An 18,220-nucleotide genomic window follows, 5' to 3' on the forward strand; every position below is an offset into this window, starting at 1 on the left:
CAGAGGAAAGACCTAAGACATGCTGGGAGAAAGAAAATGAGAAGGAAGAGCTCCACTTGAACCCAAACATGTACCTGCATTCTCCCTCCCCTCTGGGAAGTCTACCAGCGACCAGACTGGCCCTCCTCCTAAGATCCTTCCTGCCCCTTCCTGGCCACCATCTATACTGTAGGAGTAGTCACACCAAACATACACATTTAGCTTACAAGGTACTACCTGTCACTATGACTTTGTGAGTGTTCCTGAGGATACCATCCCTACTCCGAAAGGCCAACAGCTGGAACAAACAACCTACTCAGTGGACCTCGAGTACGCCCACCCCATTGGCTCAGGATCCCCATGGGCATCTAGCCATGCCAAAACACTCTTAGCAGTTTCACTCCAGGACCCTGGTGGATATGCAGTGGGTGGGGGCAAGCTGGGGGCATTGACATCCTTCCATAAGCCAGGCTGAAATGGGCTCTCTGTTCTGCACATGGGATACAGCTTAGCCCCAATCACATCTGTCTGTTTAGGAGAGACACACAAACCAGAGACATCAACTGGAATGGGGCTATGTGTGACCATCAATCTGAAGACGGTGAAACACACCCAGAAACCACTCTCTTGTCTCAACTAGGAATCAACCAGGCCTCCTGTCCGATGGATAACAGAAACATTCCAGTGCTAATGAGGATCTGAAGATTGAGGTAGGGACAGAGAGGCTTCTTTTCACTCTCAATCCCTCAAAGCAAAGCTGTGCCTTTCAGAATCCATAAAAGCCAAAAGCTTCAAAAGGTGCCCTTCTCAACAGAGCACAGCACTCTTGGATAGCATCAGTTTACACCACAAAACTTTAGAGCAGAGCCTCTAAGCTGCTTCCCTCCCAGGCAATGTGGCATGAGCCAAGAGGCTGGGAGAGCTAAGAGTCCCCCATCGCAGAACTCCAGGAATGGTGCAGACATGTGGAATCCCTGCACTCAAGCTAGAAGATCCCCAGCATCCCTTGCGCCAGACCTACCTGTATAGATAAGAGAATACTGTTCAGTTCCTTCAGCTCCTGTTGTGACTGCAAGTTGATGGTGGCCAGCACTGGGAAGGCAACAGAGAAAGAAAACGCATAGTCTTGAAGTCTCAATGACTTTTTGAATTACTGAAATCTTCAATCCGTCAGCATAAAAAAATATGGCTAGTGCAAATACTGTTCCCACCTCCCATTAGAAGCTGGCTGTCATGATGCCGAGAGACTTGCCTATATTGTGTTCTTGGAAACTCCGCCATTCACTCCAGAACAAAGCCACAACACTCAGCATCTGATTTTACTGGTTGTAATGTTTGCAGGCAGAGTAAAGGCTCTCTGATCTACTGCTGTAGGGACCAGAGTCTGAGCTCTACATGGCATGCCAAGTGCAATGGTGAGGCCTTTGTACGCCAACGGCAATGGTCTCAATGAAGACTCATGCCTCTTTTTTAGTTTTTTGAGACAGGGTTTCTCTGTGGTTTTTGGAGCCTGTCCTGGAACTAGCTCTGTAGACCAGGCTGGTCTCGAACTCACAGAGATCCACCTGCCTCTGCCTCCCGAGTGCTGGGATTAAAGGCGTGCGCCACCACCGCCCGGCTTCATGTCTCATTTCTTGACAAGAATTCAGTCTACTCTATTCCACGATGTGTTTATTTTTAAGATGTAACCAGTATTGTAGACAGCTTCCCATAAGTGAAAAGCACACTCAAGACAAAGTGCCACTGCTAGCTGGTGGCCATGGCCCTGCCACAGTCACAGCCAGCTATAGAACTTGACTCCAAGGACACTCGCTTACAGTCCACTTGAATGGTCAGCTGCAGATGAATGGGATCAGGACTAAAAGACTGGCCACTTCCAGTTACTATTCAGGAGATCGGGCCATGGTAACCAGCAAAGAAAACAAAGCTAAGGCTGTGAAGGTACAGAAACTTCCCTCGTGGTCCACGATTTGTGAGCAGCAGAGCAGGGATGCAAACTCAGGACCCTTCACACCAAGACATTATCCTGTGATGTCACTGTCTTCTAGCAACCCACAGGGGAAGATCCCCAACTAGAACTCTCCCTGTCTAAAGGTAGCCATTCCTTTCGGGAAGCCTGTTTAAAATCTCAAAGTCAACCCAATGCACAGGGCTAGCTGAAAACACACACACAGCCAGGTCATGTGACACGCCATCACATTCAAGACAGGGATGGAAAGGTTGCAGGGAGCAAATGCAGAAGGGATGTGAGCACAAGGTGTCAAGGAAGCCTGGGAAAGTGAAAAGCATGGAGGGGCCTAGGAGGGTGGGTTTGTTTCTATCCGCCAGATCCCATAAGTCCTTCCTCCACTTTGAATGGGACCATGAAATCCACAGGCATCCTCCCAGCCCTGCTGTCAAGCCTCCTTTGCTCCAGTATCCATCCCTTCAGCAGGGTTGACATACTCTCAGGAAACAATCCCCTGGGAGCATGGGATGAGGAGTAGAAGGAAGGGTTGAAGGGGATTCCTGAGCAAGGAGTTCCTAAGCATCCCTCACATTTGTTCCTCAAATATCTGTGTAAGAACCAGAGACAGCCTCTATAGTAGTTCTAACACTGATATTTGAAGTTCCTAATGTGACAGTCCCCATGGCACCCTTACCCCCACAAGAAAAATGCTCATTTCCTTTACCCATCTTGAGAGCTTCATCTCTCCTCAAAAACTGGGTACAATCCTAACAGAAAGTCAGGGCATGCAGAACTAATGAAAGGAACAAATAAAATGTTACAAACAAAGGAGGCAAAGAATGGGAGCTAGGGAGGTCTCTGTGAAGACATTTACCAGGAGAGATGGGGAGTGACAAGGCTTGGGAACAAAGGTCAGGATGAGCCTAATGTGCAAGCAGTAAATGCTTGTAATCCCACCCAAGAGGACCGGGGAAAAGGATCATGAGTTTGAGGACAGCCTGAACTGTGTGTGTGTGTATGTGAGAGAGAGAGAGAGAGAGAGAGAGAGAGAGAGAGAGAGAGAGAGAGAGAGAAGAGAGAGAGAGAGAGAGAGGATGTGGGATTCCTCTCTGTATGCCATTAGTTAATAAAGAATCTGTTTGGTGCCTACTGCAGCACAGAATAGGGAAAAGCAGGAATTGCAAGCAGATAGAGGAGGAGAGAGTAGGTGGAGTCAGAGAGAAGCCATGCGGCCTCAGCAGACACCAGCTGGAACCTTGCCAGTAAACCATGAGCCTTGTGGTAAAATATAAAATAATAGAAAAGGGTTAATCTAAGATGTAAGAACTAGCTAGAAATATACTTAAGCTAAAATGTATTGCAAATAATATAGTTTCTGTGTGATTATTTCAGGTCTGGGCTACCTGGAACAAACTAGCAGCATCCCACAACAGAGAAAGAGAGGGAGGGAGGGAGGGAGGGAGGAAAGGAGGGAGGAAAGGAGGGAGGGAGAAAGGGAGGGAAGGAGGGAGAGAGAGAGCAGGGAAGAAAAGAGAGGAAGATCTGAGATAAAAAACAAGCAGATGGCATGGTGACTTCACTAAAGGTGAGACCTAATCACTCTGACTCGCCACCTGATTCCCACGCTGCAGAGCAGGGAAGCCCAGCAGCAGACCTGCAGCAAAGATTTAATGTTATAAATTTTATTGTTATTTTTATGTTATGAGCCCTGTACTGCACCAGTGAGAAAGGGAAGGTGTGTGAGACCAAGGGAAAGCCAGCCATCCACGGAAACAGAAGGACAACTTCAGAATGCTAAGTCAATAGATGTAGAGTTGCATGTGTGGGCTGTATAGAAACAGGAAGGCAAGGTGAAAGTCGAAAGAAAAAGGTACAGCTTCAGATGGTTGTTTCTGGGAAATGAGATGAGGAAGAAGGTGTATTTCTTGATAAGTTTTTGAAATTATTATTATCTTACTTATAGGCCATAAGAATGAATGCTTTAACTTTTTTAATTAAAAATAATTATTCCAGGCAGCAATGATCTCCGCTGCCCAAGGGTGGGAGCTTGCAGGGAAGGATGGGTGGGTATGGAGAGAGAGCACCTTCAAAGGCCTTTTATAGGCTGTCTCACACCCCATAACCCCATCACATGGGCCTTGCTAGCAAACATGAGTGGATGGTGCCACCTTGTGGAACTAACAGGAATCACTACTTTGTTAAAACCAAGGAGCGTGACTGTTTCCTTCAAGGTACTTGCTGTAGAGAAGAGCCTTTTCTCCCCATCTACCCAGCAGTGGTTCCCAGAGGCAACCATGCCAGGTACTGTGGAAGGGAAGTCAAGTTAAAAGTCACCATCTACAAACAAGTCAGTCTAGAGAGGGAAATTCAAAACGAACAGAACAGGCAGGAGGAGGCGCTACTGCACAGCACCGGAGCCCACAGGAGTTACACGCAGCCTCTGTCAGCATGAATCATGCGTGAGCACATGTTCAAGCACAGGCCCTGTGAGACAGCCCAGGCCCACAGAGCTCACTGCTGCTGGGAGATAGAGAATTAAGTTAAGCCAGCTATTCCAAAGGTTAAAAGGCAAAATGGCAGAGTGGGCTGAGCCTTGTGAATGGGGTGCACTGTCTAACAGGGTGCTCAGAGAAAACCTCATTGCGAAGACTGCCAGGGAAGCGAGCCATGCAGATTCCCAGAAGGTGTGCAGAGTCACCAGACGGAGGGCGCTCTGTGAGAAACAGACCAGAGCCAGGAGGGTAGAACAGACGGGGAAAGAGCATACACACTGGAGAGCAGCTCGGCCGGGAATGTGTGTGGAAACTGTTAGGTGTGCTGCTGGGGTGCAGTCAGGGTCATGTCGGGGCTGTGGGTGCAGGCAGTGGAGAAAGGCCGTGAGAGGGAAGACGGGGGAGGGGTGCCCATGCAGCCATTCTCGGAGTACAGGCTTCTCTTTCTTCTCTATGGAGCACTTGGAGCTCAAGAGGTAAGGCAGGATGATCTGGGTCGCAAGCTTATCTGTTAGAGAATATGGAGTCTAGAGATATATGTAGACTTGGCTGGCCTGGAACTCACTCTGTAGCCCAAGCTGGCCTCCAACTGCTGACCCTCCCGCCTTCGCTTCCCTAGGTGTGCACTTTCAAAGGCCTGACCATGGGTTGCATTCTCTAAGGTGGGCACAAACTGCTGCATTAAGACAAGCTTGACGGGGATCCGTGAAGGACTGCAGCATTGCAGGTGGGAAGGGCGGCAACAGCCGAGGTGACAAAACACATCTGAGGAGGAAAGTACAGATAAAAGAATGCGCCAGCAGCTGCTGTGCTGGGCAGGAGAGGGCTGAGAATAACTGCAAGGTTTGATGTGATTGCGGGGAAATGGAGCTGCCGTTTTCTGATAAAAGGAAACCTGTATAAAAGGGGTAGCCACCTGTAGCACGCTGAGCGCCCCACGTGCTTAGCAAGAACAATGACCAGATACAGCCGGCCAAGTACTTGGGTATCTGGAAGATCTATGGTAAGGCACTTGCTAAAAAGAAGAGGAAGGGGCCATGGGAGTTTGCTGTGGAGCCTGATGGCCCTGCAGCCCAGAGAACCAAGCCCTGTGTACCACAGGCACCAGGGAAACTCCAGCTTTTATCTCAGACCAGGCCCAGAGGACTGTGCAGAAGAGTCAGGCGGGCAGCCTCCTTCAGGTACCTCCGTCAACCACTCCCTTTTGCAGGCCGTCTTTGTTGTCTGAGGTCAGGAGCATCTCTATAATGCCACGGTCTTCCAAGGCCTGTTTGGGGGATAAAAGGCAAATTAAACTCAGTCCTCACCTCTCAGAGCTCCTACAGGGTCACAGCTGAAGCTGAGTTAGTCCACAGAAAGAAATCTAGCAACGTGTGTCTCTGCATGCCGTCTATGCCTACAATGTTCAGCGAAGTTCCAATAAGTGTTTGGTTTCTGAGTGTGGCAAGGGCAGGGCCGCTGAGCTCTGGCAGGCCTCCATTGCTCCTGAAGGTCTGCTCAGTTTGGGGATGCATAAGTTTACTCAGAGGCTGGCTCCCTGGGGCTGGATACCATGCTGTCACATGGTAACTACCTGCGGAGGTCGCCAGTGGAACACTATTACTCCCCCTTCATCCACACCACAAACAAGAGGCCTGTCTCTTCCCCACTCTGAGCCTGTATGATCTTGGTCAGTGGCAGGAGCTACGATGACCCAGCCATACCTCCTGGCATGGCCATCGAATACTTCCCACGCTCAGCCGAATTTGAAGCAATCCTTGGAGGGCATAAACTGTCCTTGGGGGACAAAGTAACTGCTGACATCAGAACATTAGGCATGACACTAAGCACTTGACTGTCTCCTGCACTCTTCATAGCCAACATCTGAACAGTACAGTGTCAGAAGGGCTGAAGGAAGTATGACCAGTTACAGAGGTCATGTGAGAGGCGGGGCTGAACTCAGAACACAAGTGTCCACCCACACATACTCCACTCTGGAACTTTGGACTCAAACAGTCCTCAAAGATGATTATTTCCCCTGCTGCATTCTTATGGAAACAGAGGGATAGCATCTAACCCTAATGCCAGACCCATGTGCTGTAAAGACAGAGTAGAAGGGGCTCCAACTCTCAGGATGACAGGGGCTGGAACATTTAAGCCATGAGGAATATAGGCGAAATGGCTATTAAAATCCCTGGACCAACCTTCTTCAGGTACCAACTAGTTACTCACTGACACAGAACACTTCATTTTCTACACCCTTAATTTTACAGGCATTAATTTTCCAACCTTACCCTTTAAAGGCCAGTTACTATTTCCCAAGTATCAGTCAAATGCCAAGCACAGAGCTCCCACACTCAGAAGCCTTAGGAAAAGGCACTCGTGCCCATTTTGTAAATGATAAGAGTAGAACTCAGAACGTTGAGGGGCTCATGGCCAAGGTCATTCAATGCCAGTGGGATGTACATCTTGCCACACCCCCCAGGAGAAGTTACATACAGTTCAGAGGAGAATCCTCCCGAGAGCCTCAAACAGGTGGAGCTCTGGGCATCAGGGAAGTATGACTGTACAGACAAGGTCCCCTAAGGAGCTAGTCTCTCCTCCTGATGCTCCTCGGGGCTTTCCTTGGCTGCATCACTGGTAAACAACTGCTGGAGATGGACAATGCTCTGGGGAGACTGACAAAGGACCAGAGCAAGAGAGACTATGGAGTCTGTGCCCAGAACAGGCTTTTTTCCAGGTAACCCAGGACAAGGAAGCTAGATGTGTGCTCTGTCCAGAATATGCACAGTGCTTCCCTTGCTCCTTTCCAGCTTGAGCAATCCCACCCTTCCTAGACAGGCTGTATCCTACTAAGAGCTCTCCTCAAGTAAGAAGGAAGAGGCATGGGGTCAGAGACTAGACTCTGGAGCATGTGAGCATCAGTCTCCAGTCTGTGAGAACAGAAGTGATTTCTAGACGGAAAATGAAACTGGGGGTGACAACATCGGCATTTAGTCGGCCAGACCCAGAGAGCTCACACCATGGCCAGCCCTCCACAGTGCACTGAAAGAAATGCCAACGATGCTATCCAAGTTGCTTACTGACAACTTCCTGTGTCCAGGTCACTTGATGTCATATAACACGAAAGAGGCAGGTGCCCTTTTTAACCTCACTTTGTAAAAGATAAAAGGAAACTTAGAAAAACTGAGGCATTCATTCAAAGCCTCGGCAACCAAGGGAGAGAGACCGGATCTGGATGTCAGGCCTCTCTTTGCTGTCCCCCTGCCATTCTTCTCTGGCATGCCATGTGAACTGGCAGTTCTCACCCGCCCTGTCACTCTAGAATCAGACGCCTGAGCACCGTCCCAGAGGTCCTCAGGATGAGCATGGCATATAGCTAGTCAGGGACTTTACATTCCCTCAATAAAATCCATGCACAACCACCTATCTTGTTTTATGCTAGGATGAGGGAGATACTCCACAAAGCTTTCATCACCTCTTAATTAAGGAAATTCCTTTATTCTTACCCGCTGGGACACTATATTTTTGGGAAATATTATTTTCAGGTATGTGACTGTAGTTTACGCTGCTCTGTGAAGCTGTGTTCCTGTGCCTGTCTAAAACACCTGATGGTGCTAATAAACAGATGAACGGCCAATAGCGAGACAGGAGCAAGGATAGGCGGGGACAGCAGACAAAGAGTATAACTAGAAGGAGAACCAAGAACCTAGAATGGGAGAACTAGGAGAGGGGGGCAGCAGGGGACAGCCACCCAACTACACAGCAAGCCACAGAGAAAGAAGTAAAGAAAGTTATACAGAAATAAAGAAAGATAAAAGTCCAGTGGCAAAGGTAGTAGGGATAATTTAAGTCAGGAAAAGCTGGCAAGAAACAACCCAAGCTAAAGCCAGGCATTCATAACTAAGAATAAGGCTCTATGTGTGATTTATTTGGGAGCTGGGTGGCAGGTCTTTCAAAAAAGCCAAAAGAGCAAAACAACAAACAATGCTATATGAGCACTAAACATATCACACTAAACTCAATCAACAACGGGTAAATAAGTGATAACTCTGTAGAAATGAACACTGGAAAAAATTCACTAATTAATAAGGTGGTGCTGGAGGCATGGTATATTAATTTCAGGAAAGTGTTAGGGCAACATGTCACAGTCTGTAATATATTCCAGGGAAGGAGTGTAAAGAAATGAATTAAATGGCCCTTACCTTCTTGATGTAAGGCATGTATGCACGGTCTTTGTTATAGGAACCATATTCATTCTCCACTTGCACAGCAATGATGGGTCCCCCGTACTTATACTAGGGCAAAGAGATAGACAATTAAAAGCTAAATGAGTTGTGGGAACCATAATATTTAAATTTAAATCCATCACAATGACATGCAAAGGAAATCAGTGTTTGGGCATGGATAGAACATATATCCAGGTAATATAAGAGACTATGTATCTTCATTCTGTGTTGATTTTCTAAGTTCAAAATGCCGTTAGTGAAGGTTTTCCCTGACCATCTGCAGAGACAAGAAAAGATAATTGTTTTTTCAATGTCTAATGTTCAACCAAAAAGCCTTGAGGCACACACACACACACACACACACACACACGCAAGGGAACATAATCCAGTGGAAGAACGCTTTGCCAGCATGTGCTATGCCCTAATTTGGATGCTAAGAACCATAAACCAGAAAAGGAAGGAAAAGGAGGGCTTTGATCAAAGAACATATACATATGTGTGATAATATTTCATATATGAAACTGTAAAAGAATAAATAAATGGAAAAAACTGCAGAAAAACCTAAAAAGCATGTACACACACAGAGAGAGCAGATTTACTAGACAAAGTAAACAATAAATGAACTTGAAATGATTATTTGAAGTTATCTACCTTAGGGAAAGAAAAGAAAAATGAATGAAAAAATATGAACAGGGCCAAATGAACTTAGGGGACACCATTAATCAGACCAATACACATAGTCTTTGAAATGGAGGAGGGGACAGAAGAAGAGGAGGAGGAAAAAGAGATGCCCTACCCCTAGATGAAGAGCTATAGGCAATTAATGCCAAATTAGAGAAGAAGAGTCAGTCTTCTCTAGAAACAAGCCTCCCCATGGGTTATCCAACAAGTGGTCAGCACTAAATAAGCAAATATACAAGCAACACTAAATGAACTCAGCAGGAGCATACATATGTATGTATATACATATATGTGTGTGTATGTATGTATAAAGAAGAGGTCAATAATTAAAGTGGGAGGGGGAGGGACATGGAAAAAGTTGGAGGGAGAGAGAGAGACAGGTAGAAATGAAGTAAACATAATACCCATGCAAAAAATTCTCAAAGAATAAAAATTTAAATTGAAAAAGGAACTATATCAACAGTGTATTTGAAGAAATAATGGCTGACCAGGCATGAGGGCATGAACCTGTTATCCCAGCACTTTGGAGGCTGAAAAGTATTAGAAGTCCAAGACCAGCTTGTATATATAGTGAATTTGATGTCAGCTTGAGCTACACAGCAAGACCATGTCAAAACAAAAACAAAAGAAGGAGGAGGAAGGAGGAGGAGGAGGAGGAGGAGAAGGAGGAGAAGGAGGAATGGAGGGAGGAACAGCAGTAGAAGAAATAGTTGAATAGTTGAAAATCCCTCAAATTAAAGGAAATTTTTAAATTTTAAAAAGCCAGTTATCAAAGTCATGTGATAAGGCATGATGACATTGTTTGTAGAAATTAATTTTAATATTAATTGGATTTTTATGTTTTCTTCATATAATGTATTTTGATCATATTCTTTCCCCTCCCCCGACTCCTCCTAGATCTTACCTACTTCCCGACCCACCCAACTCCATATTCTTTCTCTCACTTGATGATAAAAGAAAATCAAAACAATGACAAAAATACCAAAGTAAAACAAGCAAACAAAAAGGACAAAAATATACAATGTATTTTGTATTGTATTGTCCACCTATTCCTAAGTTGTTGCCTGTCCTGGGGTGTGGTTGATATACCCAGTGTCACTCCATTGGAGAAAACTGACTTTCCCTCTCCTGGCAATGCCAAATAGCTTCTTGGTTAGAGATAAACTCTGTTCACTTCCCCTTCCCCATGCTGGGATTGTGTCTGGCTTGAACTTGCACAGGTTTTGTGCATGCTGCCACAGTTTCGGAGTCATCAACCACCACTGTCAGGTGTATAATTGATAAAGACATCTTCCCCATTCTGTAGGCTGCCACTTGGTAAAACGATGATGTCCTTTGCTGTACAGAAGCTTTTTATCTTCATGAGGACCCATTTATTAATTGATCCCAATGCTATAGGTTCCACTAAGAAAGTCCTTTCCTATGCCAATGAGTTCATGTGAATCTCTACATTTTCTTCTATCAGATTCAAGGAATTGGGTTTTACATTGAGGTCTCTGATCCATTTGGGGTTGAGTTATGTGTAAGGTGATGCGGACATTTTGCATTCTTCCACTGGCAGCCATCCAGTTTGACCAAATTATCTCTGGATCTTCAGTTCTGTTCCATTGATCAGCATGTCTGTTTTAATGCCAACCCCATGCTGTTTTTATTAGGAGAGCTCTGTAACACAACTTTAGATCTGGGATAGTGATAGTTCCAACATTTCTTTTATTATTCAAGATTGTTTGAGCTACCCTAGATTTTTGGTTGCTTCCATATGAAGTTTCAGGTTTTGGTTTTTTTTTTTTTCAGTAAAGAATTGTTTTGGAATTTTGATGGAGGTTGCATTGGATCTGTAGACTGCTTTTGGTAGGGTGGCCAAGTTTACTATATTCATCCTACTAATTCATGAGCACAGATTTTTCTATCTTCAAATATCTTCTCCAATTTATTTCTTCAATGTTTTAAATTTTTTTATTTTTTAAATTTGTTTATTTATTAAGGATTTCTGCCAACTCCCCGCCACCGCCTCCCATTTCCCTCCCCCTCCCCCGATCAAGTCCCTCTCCCTCATCAGCTTGAAGAGCAATCAGGGTTCCCTGACCTGTGGGAAGTCCAAGGACCGCCCACCTCCATCCAGGTTTAAATGTTTTAAATTTTTATATTTACTAAGGTTATTATGAAAGATATTGTTTCCCTGATTTCTTTCTTGGTATGTTTTTCATTTGTATATACGAAAGCTACTGACTTTTGTATTAATTTTGTGCCCAGATACTATTACTGAAAATATCTATCAGCTGTAGAAGTTTCCTGGTGGAGTTCTCAGGGTCTTTTACATATATAACCATATTGTTTGCAAACATGAATACCTTGACTTCTTCCTTTCCATTTGTATTCCTTTGGTCTCCTGCAGTTGTCTTATTGCTCTAGCTAAGATTTCAAGTACTTTGTTGAGTTATGGAAAGAATGGACATCCTTGTCTTCTTCCTGATTTTGGTGGAAATACTTGGAGTATCTCTCTGTTTAGGGTAATGGTGGCCAAGTGCTTGCTGTAAGTGCCTTTTTATGTTCAGATACCTTCCCTATATTCCTTATCTTTCTCATTTTTAGAAGCTGATGGATTTCCTGTTCTTGCACTATACCTGCTGTCTCCTGAAGCCCACGTTTCCCTCCCAGGTGATTTCGGATGTTCCTGAAGTTTTGTGTAGCAGTTCTGTAAATGGTCTGCACCACTTCCCAATTCCAGTGTTTCCACATTTTCCTGAACTAGAAGGTTAAAAGTTTGAATTGTGTCAATCAAAATCTATATGCTGAAATCATAACCTCAAATGGCATTAAGAGACAGAGCCTCTGGAAAGTGATTATATCACGAGAATGGAGCCCTCATGAGTTCATTAGAGTCCTTATGAAAAATACCACAGCCTGCAGGGTACTTTAGAGACAGAATGCACACCTTCACAGGTGAGCCATCCAAGGTGGGAGGGAGGAGACAGAGGAGACAACCAACAGGGATTGAGGGTGGAGGGGAGAGACTGACTGACTGATAGACTGACTGATTGATTGATTGACTGACTGACTGACTGACTGACTGATTGATTGATTGATTGATTGATTGGACCTCTGTCTTTCAGAACTGTTCCAGCTTTCCTGATGTTTTAAGCTGTCATAGCTATGTCCCCTAGCTGTTGTTTCTGTCACAGAATAGTTTCTCCCTAGCTGCTGTTTTTTTAGCCATCATACAGCAGTGGGCTTGTATTGCAGGTTTCAATTACCCATGACAAATGACAGTATGAAAGTATGAAATGAAAAGTTCCCTATAAACAATTCGCAAATTTTAAGCTGTCCATAAATTTAGTAATCTGACAGGAGCTGGCGCCGTCCTATCGTGTTCAACCTGACTGTAAGTCATCTCTTTGTCCAGGCTGTCCCTGCAGCAAACAACCTGTCTGTCAGTCACTTAGGGCCACCGCAGTCTCAGAGGAATTGCAGGACTTCACTACTTAGGTTCAAGTAGTACTGGCTGTACTTTCAAATGGCCCTAAAGTATAAGATTAGTGATTCTGGTGACTTTATTACAGAATATTGCTATAATTGTTCTATTTTATGATGTTATTAGCCTTCATGTCTTACTGTGTCTGATCCATTTAGCTTCACTGTACATATCTATAAAAAGGAACATGTCATATATGTAGGGTTTACTCCTATCTGTAGTCTCAAGCACCCATTAAGGGTCTTGGAATATGTCCCCTCTGATAAGGAGGATTCTTATGTATTTAATTATGATTTACTGCATACCTGAAAGGGCCAGCTTTTTTACATACATTTTACACAATAAAAGATCATGAGAAACAATTGTGCTGTGCCCATGCACAAGATGGCGACGTTATTCCCATGACTCAGAATGCACTCCTAGAACAACCTTCCCTCCTCCTCCCACCACAAAATGTGCTGGACCATCTCAGTAACTGTGTTCCCTGGGAAAACCTCAGCCAAGAACTTCCAAGCTTCCTGCTTCTTTCATATTTAGCAAAGCCTGGTATAGTAAATAAAAAGGCACTCAGTTACATCTGATTTACAATGAAGATTTTCTATAAATAGGCAGTAGTTTGTAAATATAAATGTGGCTCAAGTGATATCAGGGCATATTTATAAAAGTTTTTCCTTGTTTATCTAACTTTCAAACTCTCCCCAACAACCTGTTTCATCCGGCTGTTCATTCTGACTTATGCTATTAGGAATGTTCCAAACCATTAACCCAAGAGTGATATTTTTTTTTCTCAGTACACCAGTTTTTTATTGCTGTACTAATTTCCGGACATCATTCTCTGTGGTTTTACAAAGCAACTGGGTTAATTAATTCCATTCCTGTTTGTTATTGTTTATAATTGCTGCATAAAATATTAAGATGCTTCCTCCCTAAGTTTCATTTTAGTATATTTGTTTTGAATGGTCAGTGTGAATTGTACAGCACCTTTTGGTAGCACAGGGCAGTACTTTAAAAACATCAGTTAGAGCTTTGTACTGACCCAGCTCTCTTCTGTCCTACCCTGGGCCTCCCATGAGCACTGTGCCACGCAGCACAGAGTCACTGTGTTGCGGGGACTCTGACACATGCATGCTTCAGTTCCTAGGGCATCCTATCTACTCAAGGCCCTGGAGCTCTGGCCGCACAGACTAATATGAGTCTTCATGCCCGGCTATCATTTCAGCACTGACTGAGACCACACTAGGATGCACACTCTTTGAAAACGTAAGCATCGCAGTCCTCCAGGTCTCGCGCAGTGGTGAAGAATGTACGGGTGTGTTGAGAAGAACTGCAGGATTCTCATATGGGAGTTTGCCAAGGGCTGCCTGATATTCATAAGGCAGGCAGGAAAGGATCAAAAAGTTTTCCTTCTTTTACCTGGAGTGGCACCACCCTGGACATCAGGTGGTCAAAATAAAGGTCCACTGCTTTAGTGAAGCCACGGTACGTTGTTCTCAGCTTCATGTTTGGGTCTTGGAGGAGCCAGCTTGGAGAAGGAAAGAAAAGGAGTATCAGTGCCAGGTCTGTGGTTTCCCTTAGTCAGGCTCATGAGCAGTGCGAAGGAAGCAGCTTCATACAGTTCAAGAAAGAGTCTGGAGAACAGGTCAGCGAAGGATTAGTCACCGCCCCACCACCTTCATTTAGCTAGGAAGTCAGGAAGCTACGCACACAGTTCAGAGGCAAGCACTGCGCCAGCCTACACACCAAATGCCTTGGGAACTTAGAGTTCAATTTCACGCCACAGGAGCGCTCACTGTCCACTGGAATGAGAAAAGCAAGGCCTACTTTTCAAGTATTTGCAGTAAAGAATCAAAACAGGCATGGCCGAGCACTCCTGGAACCCCAGCACTCAGGTGACGCTGGAGGATCGCAAGGAAAACCAGCCTGAGCTAAAGAGGGAGTTGGCAGGTCCAGTCCGAAGGCAGGGGCAAAGGCAGTGCCAAAAGTATTCATCCTTCAAGGATGTCCCAGAGGAACTAAGCTGACTGACTGAGGAACTCCTGAGCAGCAGCAGGAGGCCAAGAAGACACCTTCCCTGATCTGCTGTGGCCACAGATTTCCACAGAAACTCAGCACCATTCAAAGGAAGTCCTGAGAAACGTATTTTCTACCAGAAGACTCGGAGGTCTCCCTTCCCCTAACTCAGAAATGAGACAGCAATGTATCAGGGATGCCAGTTGGTGAAAGGCTGGCAGAAATGTCTCCCCTAGCCTGAGCTGCATGTCCTGGTCTATCAAACAGGCCTAGTTTCTCACCACACAGATACCCTACCCTCCTGGAAAACCCTCATGAATAGGCAGGAACCCCTAACCATGACAAGGGAGCAGGGATCTGAGAGTGGGTGTCCCTACTGCTTCTAATTTAAGACTGTTAAACCCCGCTGGCCTCCCGTGCCCGGCTCCAGCTGAGCCCAAGGAAAATGCTGACAGTGGCACAGGTGTCTAATCCGCCAAGAGGGGCAAGCAGCTCTGCCTCGGCTCACAGCTCTGTCATGGACACTGTGCCAGGTCAGACTGACGCCGGATGCTGGAGAGGGGACAAGCTGTGCCCCTGAGGGAGGGGCAGGCCTTGCTGGAAACAGAGCAGATAAAGCCTGACCATAATACTTGTGTTGTGAGGAAAGAGCTCCCCACGCTACTTCTTTCCTCTGGGGACAGCACAGGTGGGCAGAGGCTATGCTAGCCACCTGTAATTAACAGCATAGGTGGGCGGAGACTGCGGCTAGCCACCTGTGATTGATGCTGTGTGGCCAGATATGGCAACGCCAATTAAGACAGAACTTGTTTTGATGGGAAAGGAAGGCAGCCTTGCTGAGATAGAGGAAAGGATGTGGGTCCATGTGATAGATACCCATCCAGACCCCACTCCCAGAGCATATGTTTAACACACTGACCTTTGTGGAAACTATACTTAGAAAAATGGACTCAGGAGAATTGAGGACAGAAACCACAACACCAACTCCTCCAAACTACAGCAACACTTGGGGGTTTTAATAAATCAACAGTAATATCATCAAGAAACAGAGCAGGTTTGGTTTGCCTCATGTTGCAGTAAGGGCCAGATCAGATAAGGAGCCTGCCTGGGTGCCTCTCCAGTAGGGCCAGAAGAATGAAACACTTCCAAAGAGATAAGCGTTCCACTGCTGCCACCTGACACATAGAAAGACCCAAGGGTACTCGGCAAGGGCAAGCACTGCAGCGTTCTTCCAAAGAGCCCGTGGCCCTGCCACCCGCTCCAGGAAGGAAATGCTATACAGAAAGAAAACTACCTCAAAAACAAAACTAAGCCAACCCCTGTAAGCCTCAGGAATGGGCATCCAGATGCCTCTCTCTCTGGCAACTCTGGAGACCCGCACTGCCCTTTCTCACCTGGGCAAGCCCCCAAGGTCAATCTCACTACAGATGTAGGGCCCAGGTCGCAAAATCACCCACAGTCCAATCTTCGCAGCCAGCTTGATAAAGGCCCTAGGGAGGGAAAGAAAGTCAGCCCTGAGCACCCAGAAGAAAGGATACAGGAGGAGTCACAGGCACGTGGGGATTAAACCTCTCCTGTTCCTCCCCTGGCTTTTTTTCTCTCAACCAGGGAACATGGGATGACGAAGACTTGGCCCCAGCTCAACATAGCAGCGGATTCCTGCACCAGATAGGGGCTCAAAAGTCCTGGAAGCTGGGTATGCACTGGCTCCTTGCATCAGGACCACTGGGATTTGTCAGACAGGATACAGGGCTTTGTCTCCAACAGCAACCTTGTTAACCCAGAAACAGCCCCAATTCCATCCCAAGCATATGGACCCCAATACAGAATCTGGTGGGATCTGGGATCTTGGCCCTCTGGACTCTAGTGAAAAAGAGGATTGCAGCCTATAGGCTGAGTACCTGGGTAACGAGTCACAACAGGGGAGCATCTAGGCCCTAAGTTCAGAACCTTTCTAAGCATGCTAAGAAAAAGGCTCCAGATTCAGTCTCAGTCAAAGCAACAACAACATCCTGAATGTTCATCATCAACCCCAAGTAACTTCCAATCCCAGACCAGATATAAAAGCACCAAGACTACATACTCCAGGTCCAGGTTCCCAGAGAAGTTGAATTTGCCTCTTTCTGGCTCATGGAGGTTCCAGGGCACATAGCTGTAAGAGACAAGATAATTGCAGGTAAGTTTAATCATTCACATGAACATTTTTATCCCTAACACCCACGATGATGAATAAAGAGACAACGTTCGATAACTTCAAATCTTGGAGACCAGATATGGGGACTGCATAAAACTCAAGACAAGTCCTCGGAAGAATATGACATCTCCTTAGGTGGACAGAAAGTCAACCAGACTTAGTGACATATGAGCTCCATGGAATAAAAGGCCAGGGTCTGTGCCCCAGGTCAGCACACACTGTAGTATTCCTATGACCTGTAGTTCTCTACGAGGCTGTATACATTACTCTCAACAGTGCTGTGATTGTCTTTTTAACACCCGTCTTCAGAGTCAGCTCACGAGCCATGCGAGGGAGTCCATGTCCTTGATTAGTCATCACAGCTTTTCTCCTGATAATGCAGCATTTCTACCTGATAGTCGTCTTTATTTCATAGAGATAGCACCTCAGGACCACTTTTATTTATTTTTATAATTGTTACTAACATGTGTCTGGAGAGTGGTCTATGTGCAGGTGAGTGCAGGCTCCACAGAGACCTACGCTGCCTCTGGAGCTGCAGGAACAATCAGGTTGTGAGGTGCCTGACATGAAGGCTGAGAACAAGCTCCAGTCACTCTTAACTGCTCAGCCACCTCCTCCAGCCCCTAAACCTATTTTTTAGCTGGTTTGCCTAGCCTACATTTCATCTTGTGTCTGCCACAGAACAGTCGTCAGGCTAGGTGCAGGGAAGAGAGTCGCAGCAAGCCAGAGGTCTTTCCAGAAAATAGATGCTGAACTGGTGTCAGCATCTTGGGACCCTAAAACTTGGGAAGCAGCAGTTGCTTGTGGAAAAAAGTTGCTTGTCAGTCTAGACAACGTGACACACCTGCAATCCTAGCATTCAAGACTCTACTCAGGGAAGATGGAGAAATTGAAGCCAGCCTGAGCTGCACAGTAGAGAACCTTTCTCAAAAAAGAAAATCACTTGTAGTAGCCTTTATAACAACAAAAAGGAGAAGACACTAGGAATGCAAAACTACAGTGGAAAAGTCATCTGAGGGCACGAGGGAGGTAATGGTTCTCCGCTGCACAGAGGCTCCAGGAGAAACTAGACTTGTAGACAGCTTGGCCATGACTGCAGGTGAGCCTTCAGAACTGTGAAAAAGCAAGTTTATTTATTCAAACCACAAGATGAAAAAACCAATCACCTCCCATATCTAAGCTCCTCTCTCTCTCTCTGTCTGTTTCTCTCTCTCTCTCTCTCTCTCTCTCTCTCTC

The 18,220-nt window shown here is 45.7% G+C and overlaps 2 protein-coding genes across 3 annotated transcripts in view; one reads left to right on the plus strand and one right to left on the minus strand.

Moving 5' to 3' along the window:
• B3gat1 (beta-1,3-glucuronyltransferase 1) overlaps nucleotides 1-16,888 on the plus strand; it is a 57,183-nt gene extending 40,295 nt beyond the window's left edge. Inside the window, exon 7 of one of the 2 annotated variants that reach the window (XM_026779241.1) lies at nucleotides 16,399-16,888. The gene's annotated coding sequence lies outside the window, so the exon portion shown is untranslated. Of the gene's footprint in view, nucleotides 1-11,900; nucleotides 12,296-16,398 lie in introns of those variants that run through there. The other variant, XM_026779240.1, reaches the window with a different exon arrangement.
• The window catches only part of Glb1l2 (galactosidase beta 1 like 2), a 41,452-nt gene that overhangs the window by 10,703 nt on the left and 12,529 nt on the right, over nucleotides 1-18,220 (minus strand). The window contains exons 3-8 of the mRNA XM_026779239.1: nucleotides 16,874-16,942; nucleotides 16,185-16,280; nucleotides 14,194-14,302; nucleotides 8,604-8,696; nucleotides 5,605-5,686; nucleotides 1,001-1,071 (exon numbers count right to left, since the gene is read on the minus strand). Of these exons, the coding sequence (XP_026635040.1) occupies nucleotides 1,001-1,071; nucleotides 5,605-5,686; nucleotides 8,604-8,696; nucleotides 14,194-14,302; nucleotides 16,185-16,280; nucleotides 16,874-16,942 (520 nt within the window). The remainder of the gene's footprint in view (nucleotides 1-1,000; nucleotides 1,072-5,604; nucleotides 5,687-8,603; nucleotides 8,697-14,193; nucleotides 14,303-16,184; nucleotides 16,281-16,873; nucleotides 16,943-18,220) is intronic.

Source organism: Microtus ochrogaster, chromosome 5, assembly GCF_000317375.1.
Source record: "Microtus ochrogaster isolate Prairie Vole_2 chromosome 5, MicOch1.0, whole genome shotgun sequence".
NCBI lineage: Eukaryota > Metazoa > Chordata > Mammalia > Rodentia > Cricetidae > Microtus > Microtus ochrogaster.